This window comes from Pelobates fuscus, chromosome 1 (assembly GCF_036172605.1).
Source record: "Pelobates fuscus isolate aPelFus1 chromosome 1, aPelFus1.pri, whole genome shotgun sequence".
NCBI lineage: Eukaryota > Metazoa > Chordata > Amphibia > Anura > Pelobatidae > Pelobates > Pelobates fuscus.
In genome coordinates this window covers 318,281,291-318,296,138 of record NC_086317.1, presented here as the reverse complement: position 1 = coordinate 318,296,138, position 14,848 = coordinate 318,281,291, and the positions used below count along the sequence as shown (strand labels likewise).

Below are 14,848 nucleotides of genomic sequence, written 5' to 3'. Positions count from 1 at the left end.
GATTAATAGCCTGGGGATTGCAGTGCATCAGCAGGGTCCCTTGGAGTCAGATTTGTGGGTCACCAAGTTATTTCTATGTTTAATATTGCAGGGAGCTTGTGGAGCATGATGGAATTGTCATTTTGTGACATTGGGAAAGAGCAGTATTCATGTAGAATCAGGGCCGCCACCAGAAATTTTGGGGCCCCTAACTCAGCTCAGGGTCTGGGCCCCCTGGGGCCCGCCTTCAATCCCGCCCACAGGGTCCACCTCCAAATCCCGCCCACAGGAATACACACACACACAAAAACACACATTGATGCAAAAGGACACAGACACACACACACAAAGATACATACTAACACACACATACTGAAACAGAAATACATGCATATAGGCATACATACTGACACACACATACACCAACATTACATACATACACACAGACATACATACATTCATTCATACTGGCATACATACATATATACCTACACACAAACATACTGACATACACGCAGACATACTGACATACACGCAGACATGCTGACATACACGCAGACATGCTGACATACACGCAGACATGCTGACATACACGCAGGCAGGCTGACTGGCACGCAGGCAGGCTGACTGGCACGCAGGCAGGCTGACTGGCACGCAGGCAGGCTGACTGGCACGCAGGCAGGCTGACTGGCACGCAGGCAGGCTGACTGGCACGCAGGCAGGCTGACTGGCACGCAGGCAGGCTGACGGGCACGCAGACTTAAGATATAGGGCCCATCGAGTGGCCCTAAGTGAGTGGGCCACCTGATGGGCCCCATTAGTGTGTGCTACACGTGGGGCCCAGGCGGCCGGGACCCCAGGGCCGCCGGGCCCGTGACAACCGTTATGGTTGCCACCCCCTGATGGCGGCCCTGTGTAGAATGTCTGAGTGTATTCCGGTGCTTTTTCTAGCTGACACATGTGAGAACACGGCACAGCAAGGTCTTAATAATTTTGTTCTCAGTAACTGATGTGTGGGATTAATGGTTTCAGTGAATTGTTGTGAAAACATGAACACATTTAAAATGTATCTTTAATATAGTAATTCTAACTTGCATTTTAGATGATATTGGTGGCAATCTTTTCGGAAACAGGATTTTTTGATTACTGTGCTGTTAAGGTGAGCAATGTTACCTATTTTTGTTAACACATGCATTTTAATGTTTCTTAAATCCATTATAATGCTCCAATTTTAAATGCCATTCAAAAAACTACTTAATCAAATTCATCTAAATTAATGTGGACTGCACAAGGTTTGGTTAAAATCCCACTTAAATAATAGAAGCTTAAATTGAACACGTTAAATGACAATGACCTCCCAAAATAAGAAGGCATAGAATTGAAATCGGTAGGGCTTCAAGGGATCATCATCTGTGAGGTGGTCATACTGCCCACTGGGTGTGTCTACCTGGAGACATGCCAGCCACCCTCTTGGATGACCCTCAACCTACAGGGCCATTCAGAGAGCACTGTGGAAGCATTTTATGCATGGTCATGGAGCTTGCTACATAATCTGATGGGCTATAATACCTGACACAGTTCCCAGATGGGACACCATGGAACTGAATGTGGACAGCTAAACAGGACCCTGAAATTGAGACTTAGCAGACTCTCTTAATGTGGTAAATCCTAATCTAACAAGAAATTTGGGGATGTCTGCCATTGCATAGCCATTCTCATTGTATTTATAATGATCAAATCCAATCCTGGAACATCACTTTTTACTAAAATGTGTCTGACTCACAAGAATAGTTGCCCTCTCCAACTGGAAATATTGCATTTCCACACTTGCTATTTTGTAAGTATTTTGCTACTGTGTCAAAATTGCATGTAAAATGTTGCTAAGAACTTTGTTTTGTTGTCAGGCCTACCAGCTATCTAGAGGAAGGGTGTGGCCCATGATCATTATTCTGTGTCTCATTGCGGCCATTTTGTCTGCGTTCCTGGACAATGTCACCACAATGTTGCTCTTCACTCCAGTCACAATAAGGTATGCTGTGCATTGTAATCTTTTTATGAATGTACAAATATAGTGGCATCTCTATTTAAAAGGACATGCAGCATAGTGCAATTTAAAATTGAAGACTAACACACTATAAGAGCTTATATCTATGGACTCCTTTTTTTTTCTTCTTTAATTTCTTCCTAACATGAATTTGACTATGCTATTGTGTTACATAGGGCAGTTTCTCTCAAAGCTGATATATACTTTTGAGGGTGATCCATAAAGGCAAGTGATCTGATGCCCTCAGTTTTTGTAGCAAAAAAAAAATCAAATTTGTCACTGAAAGGACTACTAAGTGTGTGTGTGTGTGTGTGTTTGTCATGATACCTGCAGTTTTTCTTCTCCTCCCTTTTTTGCTAGCTGGAGATGCAGCTGGTTTTGAAAAGATCATGGCATTGCATAATATGACACAAGTCAAAATGGCAGCATGCCAAGCCTGTTAAATTTAACCAGCCACCACTGGATATATCTACAGCTTAACCCTTACCACAGATTTGTTCTCCACCTACTCATATATAACATTTGTGAAACATACGGTATATATCGTATCCAGCCATATGTATTCTTACTGATGCCTAATGTTACCCCCATTTTCTCCAGCACCACATCATCCACTTCCTCTTTGACTTAAATGTCAATCCTCCATCTCCCTGCCCATGGCTTATCTATCCCATAATCTAATTTCCTACTTCTTCAAATCACCTCAGCTACCCCCTACCATTTCTAGCTCCTCTCATATCCCATATCTCATCACCACACCAGCTTATTCTCCATTCCCTAGGCCTTACTTTAGCTCCCCATATAATTTGTGATCTGGCTGTGCATCCCTAAGTTGCTAGCTTTCACTACAGTATTGGAGATGCTGCTTGCGGTGTTCTGTTAAAGCACATGGGCATGAATGAAAGAAATGGGACATTGCTTGAGTTTTGTAAAACATTCATGTTTAAAAAAAAAAAAAGCTTTGCCAAAAGTTTAATTTTATTTTTTTACCCCCTCTTCTTCCATTCAAGACACATTTCCACTCAGCAGAATACTGGATATTATGGTGACCATGACAACTGAATCATACAGGCTTTTAGCATTTTATTTGAAGTTGTTTTTGATATGTTGTGTAAAATAAGCAATGTTACCCTAGTGTGTGTTTTAGTTTTATCTCACCACAGTGCAAATACCAAAATTACTGTAATAATTCACCTGCATATTTCAAGTATGATGTCTGAAACTCAATGCCTGTGAGTGTTTATTTGCATGTCAAGCTGGGACTCTTGGATGGTTATGGAAACATGACTTTTCCACTTTCTATGCCAAAGAAGGACTTCTCAAAGTCTAACTTGATATATGCAAGTGATGCACAACAGTGATATTTGCATATATGTATGTTTTCCTTTCTCTCTGATTCTCATGCGTATTTTATTATGAATTGGTTTCAACATTTATGCAATTACAGCTCTGTAAATACTACTAAAAATTGCCAAAATTTCTGCATTGCTTATTGTAGAAACCTCAAATTACCTGACCTTTTTAACAAATTGTTTAATCAAATGTGAATTCTCTTAAAGGTATGACATATGGTCACGTTGGACCCTGTACTGATGTTAATGTTCAAAATTTTTCAATTATAGTTTTTCTGTTTATGAACATTTTCTATTGCTATTTAAGTAGCTCTGAGATTAACAATTGGTCTTGTATTACAATTCAGGTCAAATCTTACTAGAGTATTGGTTTCTTACCTGTTAACACCATTACTTCCAGCTTGCTTTAGAATCTGCCACAATAAAGGATTCATGTAAAAACACGATATATGACATTTCTCAGGTTTTGCAAGGGGTGAACTATATGGGTAAAAAACGGTGTTTAGACTTCAAGCCTCATGCACACATTTTCTGAAAAAGCACTCATATTCACTTGGTGTTATATGAATCTGCCACAATAAAGGATTCATGTAAAAACACGATATATGACATTTCTCAGGTTTTGCAAGGGGTGAACTATATGGGTAAAAAACGGTGTTTAGACTTCAAGCCTCATGCACACATTTTCTGAAAAAGCACTCATATTCACTTGGTGTTATCTCTCCCCCCTCTCTCCCCCCTCTCTCCCCCCTCTCTCCCCCCCTCTCTCCCCCCCCCTCTCTCCCCCCCCCTCTCTCCCCCCCTCTCTCCCCCCCTCTCTCCCCCCCTCTCTCCCCCACCTCTCTCCCTCACCTCTCTCCCTCACCTCTCTCCCTCACCTCTCTCCCTCACCCCTCACCCCTCACCCCTCACCCCTCTCTCACCCCTCACCCCTCTCTCACCCCTCACCCCTCTCTCACCCCTCACCCCTCTCTCACCCCTCACCCCTCACCCCTCTCTCACCCCTCACCCCTCACCCCTCTCTCACCCCTCACCCCTCACCCCTCACCCCTCTCTCACCCCTCACCCCTCTCTCACCCCTCACCCCTCACCCCTCACCCCTCTCTCACCCCTCACCCCTCACCCCTCTCTCCTCTCTCCCAACGTAACTTCAAATATCCCAACGTAACTTCAAATATCCCAACGTAACTTCAAATATCCCAACGTAACTTCAAATATCCCAACGTAACTTCAAATATCCCAACGTAACTTCAAATATCCCAACGTAACTTCAAATATCCCAACGTAACTTCAAATATCCCAACGTAACTTCAAATATCCCAACGTAACTTCAAATATCCCAACGTAACTTCAAATATCCCAACGTAACTTCAAATATCCCAACGTAACTTCAAATATCCCAACGTAACTTCAAATATCCCAACGTAACTTCAAATATCCCAACGTAACTTCAAATATCCCAACGTAACTTCAAATATCCCAACGTAACTTCAAATATCCCAACGTAACTTCAAATATCCTCCTGGTTTGCACTTTCAAAGCCCACATGATCTAAATTCACCCAGATTATCATGTAGTTTTCTGGTGTCTTATGTACGTTTTACATAATTTTTCTATTTTTTATTTATTTTTTCCCTAGGGAAAAGAAAATTGACCTTTTGTCAATCTCTAATGTCAACAAACTGCTTTCATTCGCTCCGTGTTGACTTAGAACCGATAATCCATGGCATAATTATCAGATCTTTATTTTAGTTTGGACACATTGGGTTTAACAACATAAAAACCATAGAAAAGTAATACAAATGACACTTCACATATGACGATGTTGCATTAAGGAAAGGAAATGAGGAAAACACACATTCCATATTGCTTAAGTATTTAATTTGTACAATTCTGCACAGAATATTACAGGCTTGGTCCTTTTAGATCACCTGTGTCATTTTTAAGTATACTGTGTATATATAAAAGCTCAATTGGTAGTTGTTTCCATGGAAACAGAGCCAGAGTTCTAAAGAACCCACACACATCTAGAATTCAGGTTATTCAGGCTTTTCAGAATCCAATGTTACAATTATATTTTTCTGTTGGAGGTGTGATAATTACATAATTTTGTCACTTTTTTTTAAACTGCCTTCTGACTGCCTTTTAAATGAGAAGGTCCTTTTGTAAAGTACTAAATATTCTTTACCTAGGTAACGGCAAATAACTATACATATTGGGGGATTGGTGAAGTGAGAGGTAGCATCTACACACAGACCTAAGGCAATTTTCTGTTTTCTGCTTTAGAATGTCAGGAATGATGCATTTTTGTCTGTCTTGATACCTTTTATTTACTTTGTACATTTTATTTAATTTTGTACATTTTGTTTGCCTTATTATCCTTCTGCCTTCTGGCTGTTTATCTGGGACTCACATTTTCTGTGGATTATTAGAGTTGTAGTCCAATAACAGCAGGAAAATGGCAAGTTAACTACCCTAGCTTTAGATGGACTGTCAATACGCTGATTGTAATTGCACAACAAATGTCCTGCCATGCACAAAATCGAATTTAGTCAGAGAGTGGCTATACAGCAAGAATCAATGAAGTTTTAAATTATTGGATTGTTTGTGGGTAGGTTCAAAAGGCTTACATACATTTAAGTTTACCTATATTGTAGTATGGTCTAAATATAGACCTGCACATGAAAAAGCAATTCCTGTCCAAATCAGATATATATTGTGTATTCCCCCCCCCCCTTTTGTTTTAAATAGGTGCCTCTGTGCGGTGTCTATTTCTATTACCTGGTCAGTTAAAATGAAATTAGCATATTCTGGAATCTTTGTGCTCCTTTTCATTTATTTTAATTAATATATATATATATATATTTGCTTGTTAGAGCTTTTTTTAAAATTTTATTTATTATGGTCCCTGGAGGTGCTTACGGTTTTAGATTCAGCGTTTTTAAGTGCAGTACGATTTATTCAATCTAACTGGCCTTTCTTAGTTTGAAGGAAACGTAAGTAAAGTTCTGAACAAGTCCTCATCGTTTTGAACTAAATTAGAGCATGTAGAGGAGTCTAAGAAGATTCCATGATTTCCTTTTTGGTGCATAGACTATGGAAAGTTACTGGTCAGTGAATGTTTTGCTGCAGTCATGCAACAGAGTGATTAGAATTTTATAAGATGCTGTAGGAGTTCATATTTGTTTGACAAGAGAAAACGTCTTTACGATTACTATTTTTCTTGGTTATTCCTAGCCTTGGCAACAGAATTCAGTTTATTACGAAGTAAATATTTTTTTTTTTTTTTGGTGCAAGTTTATTTGCTATGGAGCTTTTTTTTTTGTTATGTGATTATATAATATATAATATATATATATATATATATATATATGTATATATAGCTTGGATGCTTTTCTCATAGCAAACCATAGGGTTATATGCATAAATTACCTCATTCTAGAATTTGTCCTCCCTGTCTGTTAGTATGTAGCCTACCCAAGCAGTCAGTCAGATATAAAAGTAAGATACCTTTTTCAGTTAATCCTGAAACCTATGACAACATACCACAAATTAAAAACAGCACTTTTTAATATTTTTTTTGCGTGGTAAATTCACAGTACAAGCGATATTATAGGTAAAACCAGCACTTTTTTTTTTTTTTTAATCAATGTTACAGTACAATAGTACTGTACTTTATTTAGTCTACCTCAATACAAAAAGAAAGCATCCCGATCCTCCTTCTCCTACAGAGCACCGCAATTATGGAACGACCTCCCGCACACTTTAAAATCTGCCCCAAGCCTAAAGTCCTTTAAGAGATCCCTCTCTACATACCTCAAAACAGAATGCACGTGTTATGGTTGATTATATATTTCCTACCTGTTCTATGTTAAATTTTGTATTTATTGTGTATTAATATTGTTTTTGTATTTTATTGTACCAAAATGTATCAATGCAATGTTTTTTGAACCCAGGACATACTTGAAAATGAGAGAAATCTCAATGTATCTTTCCTGGTAAAATATATTATAAATAGACCTATTAAAATATCACTACCAATAACTGCAAATTTACAAAAAAAATGAAAATCGAATCTATATGCAATAGCAAAGGAACAACATGTATCCATATGCAACAGAACCAGAATAGCATGGAAAAGTCTATTTTTGGAGTTATACGTACTAATCTATATTGGATATCAAATGTCCTCCTTTAGGTTGGTCTTATTCAACAAGCTGTAGCAGATTTTCTTTGTTATTGAGAACCACAATGGACATAAAATGATTTCCTATACGTTGGGTTGTTCTTTAAGAGCATTATAGCCCCCTCTCTTAGTTACTCAAATTATACTGGGTGATCTTTGTGGAAGATGATAATCTATGGCAGACTATATTTTGAAACTCATTTTAAAGTATGTCCTCTTAAGTTCACAATTTTTCAGTTGCTTTCCAAACGTATTTTACACTGAACTGCAATATGGTTTAGAAGCATAAAGTTTGAAAACATATTCCTGGTGCTTGAGGTTATATGCACAAGGTGTACATTGCAATGGAATTTGAGGGGGATCCATCTTCTTTAGAAAATCTCTATTCGAAATGTGATGACCATATTTCTATTAATCACGATCACTGAACATCACTGTGGAAAGGCAGAGCCTGTAGTTGTGGGAGGGGTTTATCCAGTCTATAAATTAGTTTTATTAGCTAATGCTAATTAAGTTCCTTCCTTTATTACTTAGACCTCAGATCCATTGGTAATCTAATTCTATGTTCGAATAGACTCTTTATCTGTTTACTCTTTGTCCTATATGTACTGGACACAATAGAAGATACCATCATAGAAATTAAGAAAAAGAAATACCTTAGAGACGTCAACGACTACAAGACGGGTAATGTGAGAAGGCAGAGTAAAATCTGGAAAATACGAGAAAAAAGTCCCTACAAATATAATAAAGAGGAGTCGGGACATAAGTTTACACATACATACCTCGACGTGAAAATAGGATGAGGGACTATAGAGAAAGACCAATATTAAAATACAAGCATATGAATTGGGAAAGGAATACCCAAGGACCAAGGTACTACACACGCAAGAATGACAGAAGAACTTAGTTTAGTAGTTAAAGATAGAGTATTAAGAGAGCGCATAATGAGTGATAGAGAAAAAACAGTTGAAAAAAGGAGAAAAGGAGATTCAGAATTTAATATAGCAGGAAAGCATTATACACAGCAAAGATCTGACCTACTCCCAACGGATTTACCATCCTCGGTTTTTTCGGAAGGATCCAACCATCAACAGACTACAGTGGTCTCAGAAAACACTCTCCCCCAGGAATCCACCGGGAAGAGACAGACCCATAGAAGAAAAAGAAGAAGAAGAAGAGGAACGAACATACAGGGAGAAATGGAACAAGAGACAGATGTAGAAGGCATTTTTAATTTAACACAAAAATACCTCTCCACAGACCAAAGAGAAATTCTTAAGAAGGGTCTCAAATTTGTACCCACAGCAGATTTTAATCAATTTGATTTTTTTATTGATCTTAACCAGTTTATTAAAAAAATTATCTCGAGTTTTTTTTTATGGAAAAGACGAACCTCCAATATCTATACAAAACGAAAATTTTATACAATCAGACCTTAAAGAAAAATCTACCTTCTTCCCTAAACATATGATCTCTGAGCAGATGAAGGCTTTTGAAATTGTGGTCACGAAGGAGGTAGACAAAATTAAAAAAACTAATGGCTATCAGCAAAACTTATCCGGTAGAGAACAAAAAACACTAAAAGAGATGAAAAGAGACAAGGAGACCGTAATTAAACCAGCAGACAAAGGGGGAGGGATTGTCATTTTCGACAAAGACAAATATATAAAAGAATCAGAAAAAATTATCTTAGATCCTTTAACATATCAACGCCTAACATCTAATCCTATGATTGCAACACAGGAAAAAATGTGATGAATACATCTCTAAAGGAAAGGAACTAGAAATTATAAATGAGAAGGAAGCCAAATAATTGTCCGTTGCCCACCCCAGAGTCCGTGTTTTACCAGCTACCTAAGGTGCATAAAGAGAGACATAATCCACCAGGTAGACCGCTAATTTCAGGCATTGACTCGGTATCCCCTCGAATATCAGAATACATAGATGTTATCCTGCAACCTTTAGTGGTCAAAAACCCATACTATCTTAAAGACACCATCCATATGCTTCAAATATTGGAGCAAACTAAATGGCAGGAAGGCTACTTTTTAGTCATGTGTGCCGTTAGTTCACTATATAGTATTATCCCTCACAAAAAAGGACTGGAAGCAGCTAAACATTTTTTAGAAAAATAATAAAAAAAAAAAAAAGAACAAATAGTTTATTTTAGAAGGAATTTTACTCATTTTAACAAATAACTTTTTTTGGTTCCAAGATCAATTTTTTCTACAGATTTGTGGTACTACGATGGGCACCAAGTTTGCTATGCGAATCTTTTTATTGGGAAGAGCAGTTCATTTCCAGTGGCCATGGCTGGACGGAAAACTTGGTGTCCTATCGCAGGTATATCGATGATATATCGATGATTTATTTGGACAGGTAACAGTCATGAACTGGCAAATTTCCTCCAGTTTCTCAACACCAACGACTGGTGCATCAAATTTACTAGCAACATTAGTAATACAGACATCGATTTTTTTAAATCTTAACATATATGTCAAAGATTCAACTATTTTCACCAAAAATTATTTTAAATCAGTGGACACGAACAGCTATATTAACCGAAATAGCTGTCACCATACTCCCTGGCTTACAAATGCCCCGAAAGGACAGTTCAAGAGAATACGGAGGAATTGCAAAGACGTAAAAGAATACACACAACAAGCTGAATATCTAAAGAAACATTTTTTAGAGAAGGGCTACGACAAATATGATTTGAAGAAGAATATGGAAGAGGTCAAACTTTTAGAAAGAGATCAACTTTTGAAATATAAACCTAAGAACAGTTCTCAAAAGTATAACGAAATTCCGTTCATAAGTAAATAAAACGGTAGTACCAAAAGAATACAAAGAGCTATACAAAAACATTGGCACATCCTAAGGGATGAACCCATCCTAAAAGTAATTTTACCTCCAAAACCAAAAATAATATATAGGGGAACCAATAATTTGAAAAATATTTTAGTTGAAAGCTATTACTATTCAGCATATCCCATAGTGGAACTTTTGACTTTACCACTTTCAGTGGTGTTTGCAAGAAGGAATCTTGCTTTGCATTTTATTTCATTTTATATTCATTTTGTATTTTATTGTAACTACTCTATTAAAAGGAAGCATTGTCTCTATTTATCTGTATGGACATTCCTTCTTTTTTGGGATCAATAAAGCATCATCAATACACTTAAAGGGAGTGGGATCCCTTCCAATTCCCACAGGCGTCCAGATTGAGCCATAATTCACTGGCTCTACCTTTGTGAGTACTAAATCACGAAATCGTCATTTTACTATATATGTACTGTATGATTTTGCACTAGGTGCTTGTGTATTTATTTTGTCTTACAGTTATCCCATTTGTATCCTTGCCATTTTCTTATACCTTCAACCAAGATACTCCACCTATTGTGCATGTATATGTTTTGCTTTTTATAGTGTGGGTAGAGAGGTTACCACACAGGTGTTTTTGAGTTACTTGGCACCTTTTGGTATATTTGTTTTTTAAACAATAGAAAAACCGCTTGTTACTTTGTGTCCAACTAGTCTATTACCTTAATGTTACATTTGTAGCTTGTGGAGTCTACTGTGCATATCTGGAATATAGATTCCAGTCTTTCAATTATCTCCTTTAATACACTTTTTTTGTTTATATCACATTTAGGTTGCATCAGTACATTTTCTGCCTAGTATGTGTTTTTTTTCAGTAGTGTATTACCCTATATTGTATTTTATCATTACCTCAGTTACATGCTATATAGCCTTTTTTTGTTTTAAAAGTTACTTAGATTTTTGTTAACTGTATTTTTATACAGATTATGTGAAGTACTTAATCTTGATCCAAGGCATGTCCTGATCGCAGAGGTAATCTTTACTAACATTGGAGGAGCGGCTACAGCTGTTGGGGATCCACCAAATGTAATCATTGTGTCCAATCAGGAGCTAAGAAAAGTGGTACGTAATAATAAGAAAAATAGTGAAAATATTAGTAAAAATGTTTGTTTCAGGGTAAGGAGCATTAAAGCCATTCATATGTAAAGTAGGTGAAAATGTACATTAAAGGAATTTATTTTTTGCATTTCCATGCATTGTATTACTTGGAATATACCAATATGTTGCTTATGCCACACATGGAATAATAAAGCTAATCAATAGATTTCTGCATTGTGCAAAATTAAATTAGGCTCGACTGAACCATTGTGTATATGTTGTGTTTTTTTTTTTCCCCACCAAATTAATGTAGAATTTACTTCAAGACACCCACATTTTGGTAAAATATCAGTTCGGCAAAATTTCAGAACAAATGAAACTGGCCGGTTTTCACACACTTTTGATCTTCTGATTCAATCAGTGTGCTGCAAATATATACATAATATAACATCTTGCAGTACACCGGTAGGAGTATTTTCTTGCCAGAAGTGAACAAATGTAACCAATAGAGGGGAAAAATCTCTTTTATGTTAGAACGATAGATTTGATTTGCTTTCTACTTTTCTCTATTGCCCACTGGAACAGTGAATACTAGAGAAGTCAGAAAGGCTTACAATCACTTGGAAAATGTAAATCCTTTATATGATGGATATGGAAGAATACTGCACAGTACAACCATATCAAGAGCTTTGAATAATGAAGCAAAACTGAGATTCTCCAGTATGCATGAAATCTCTGTGCCAGTGGGCGAGAGAACTTGTTAGTCCTTCAACCGATGCCGGGGTGCTGTAGAAGGCCGTCATTCACAGTGTGGATAGCAGATCTGCAAAGCACGCACCCCTTCTCCATAAACTGTCCAGCCAGCTCCGGACCAGTAGGAAAACCTCGGTACAATGTCCACTGACCCATGCAACTAGGGAGCAGAGGCTGAGTGATCTTGTGTTGTTTTCATCTTGAGTTGGTGCCAGAATAATGCACAGACTTGGTTAAATTTTAGGCAGAAGGCCTCTCTCCATCTCTTCAGTGGATCTACCACAGACCCATGTGGTAGCACAGGATCCACTGCCACATTGAGAGCAGGTAGTCAGCCCACCACTGCCAGAATAAAGTGAGGTGGAGTACAGGTGAGCATCAGCTGTAGTGGAGGTGGAGACCGGGATGACCTGCAGGGTTCAAGGCTTGCACAGGCCTGCAGAGTTCCACTAAGGTCAGCCGCACCTCCCAGCCAGGACCACAATAGGCCGCTATTAGTCAAGACCAGTGATTCATTGCAGCAGGTTGCATGAATGCACAGATTGGTGCCCAGCATGTCAGACAGGTAAGTTCAGGAGTTGCTTGCACTCTGTTGTTGGCAATTCTACGAGATTTAGGCTAGGAGCCCTCGTTCCATGCAACCGTTCAGGATGGCAGCTAAGCCCCGCCCCTTAAATTTTAAATTCACTTTAAAATACATTCATAGTGCCCTACAAGATCTGTTTCTGCAGTTCCTTCCTGACTACGTGTAGGAGTAGTGTGACGAAAGCCTCTTCGCCACTGAGCTTTGGAGAGGACTACTTGCCAGCCTTTAACCCTGTGATTATGGCCCCTGCAATAGAACTGGCTAATATACAGGCTCTGTTCGGGCAATTGGGACTATATGGTTCATTTACCGAATAATCACACAAACAGAAACCACCCTGGAGCTTGTTAACACCTATTAACCACTTGGAACGTTTCTCACCACAGTGTTCTAATTGTTCGTCTGGGTGGCCGCAATTCCTATGAACAACCACGAGGTGGCAGCCATCTTGTTCGCATGGATGCAGGCAGCGGTGTTTGGGCATCATGGAACTGAAATTGGATACCGAAACTCCCGAACACCACTGGACTTCAATCATCGCCTGCGTTCATTTCTATTCAGCTTAGAAGGGCACTGTTCAGTGAGATCATTTGTCTGGATGAGGGGAACAAGCTCCAGGGTAAGACTATTGACTCAGTTTGTTAGTTTGTTAGTTTGCAAACTACCGAACTAGACCTGCTGTACAGCTGAATTCTATGGAACTGTTTTGGGCATGGGACCATGCCTGCGCCTGGGCAAAAATATGACTTCTATAAAACCTTTGAACCCCTGCTCTGACCTTGGTGATTTTTGGATATGTTGTTCACCCAGATCAGGGTTATCATGTTATGGATTGGACTTTATGGGGATATGTTGTATTTTGGGGTACTTTGTAAAATATGTGTTTTTTTATGCTTGGGGATAATTATGTTAATACATTATCTATCTTGATTTTATCACAGGCAGGGGGAGGGATCATATGCTGTATGTGGGAGTGTCAGGCATTGTTACATTGTTTCTATTAGTCTGTACAATTTGTGTCCTGGTGCCCCATCAGGTCCAGTGGGTGTTCCTCTGGCCTGAAAAGTTGTATAAAAATCCAACCTGTACCATTAAACCCTTAGATCTTCTTACTCTCAACTCGTAGCCTCGTCTCATGTTGTAGGGAACAGCTTTAATCCGTACAGGGATTGCTATAATCATTATACTCCTGTGGATTCTACTAGCTCTTGTAAGAGCTCTATAGCTGATCCTGCTATACTCTCCTGGAGGAGAGAGTTACCCACTGGAACCTGGAGCCTTGTTGTTGGTCCAGGGTGGGCAGAAGACGGCGACACCAAAGCTGCGGCGGTTCGGGGTGCCTGCACTGCTTATGGTGTCTGGTTCAGTGCTGATGGTCCGTGGTGAGCACTAGGAGCATCCATCGGCGGAGGGTCCGTCAAAAAGAGGTTGAGACCACAAAAAAAATCTAACTTCACCATCTTGTCATAGAGGTACCATTTCAATATAAATCAGTAATTTAGTTTAAAATAAGACAACAGATGAATTCCCATTGAGAGAAATACATAAAAAAAAATGTACTAACCAGAGCCCATTTTGGTTACTTTTACTTACTGAAGCCGAGGATGGAGCTGGAGGATGGTCACCATCAAACTGCTTTGGGGTTGAATGATGCATTTGAATAGTTCATTCCCTTCCAATAAAATGGCATCCAGGATCTCTAGGCACCATAACCTCATTAAGATGAAGTATAATACATTTGCTTGCTTGCTTTTTTTTTTATTCTTCTTCTGGCATGAGGGAGACTGAGGAAGTCTAGGCACTAGAATACTGTCCACTATCGAGGTTATGACCCCAGTAGATCCCTTATGCCATCCTATGGTAAGTAGTCAAACCACTTTCTAATGGTTTGACATTTGCCTAGTTTCCAATGGAACTTGCTGTCCAGCCTATGTGTTAGAACACTAATTAGAATGTCCGTACTTCAGCATTAGTGATCATTAGTGATGTACCGAACGGTTTGCTGGCGGTTTGCTAGCGTGTTCGCG

At 38.7% G+C, this 14,848-nt stretch overlaps 1 protein-coding gene across 2 annotated transcripts in view; it reads left to right on the top strand.

Annotated features, from left to right (window-relative positions):
• Window positions 1–14,848, top strand: part of OCA2 (OCA2 melanosomal transmembrane protein) — a 300,931-nt gene that overhangs the window by 173,976 nt on the left and 112,107 nt on the right. For both annotated transcript variants that reach the window (XM_063459252.1, XM_063459243.1), the window contains exons 12-14: window positions 1,082–1,138; window positions 1,884–2,008; window positions 11,368–11,506. In XM_063459252.1, the coding sequence (XP_063315322.1) occupies window positions 1,082–1,138; window positions 1,884–2,008; window positions 11,368–11,506 (321 nt within the window). The remainder of the gene's footprint in view (window positions 1–1,081; window positions 1,139–1,883; window positions 2,009–11,367; window positions 11,507–14,848) is intronic.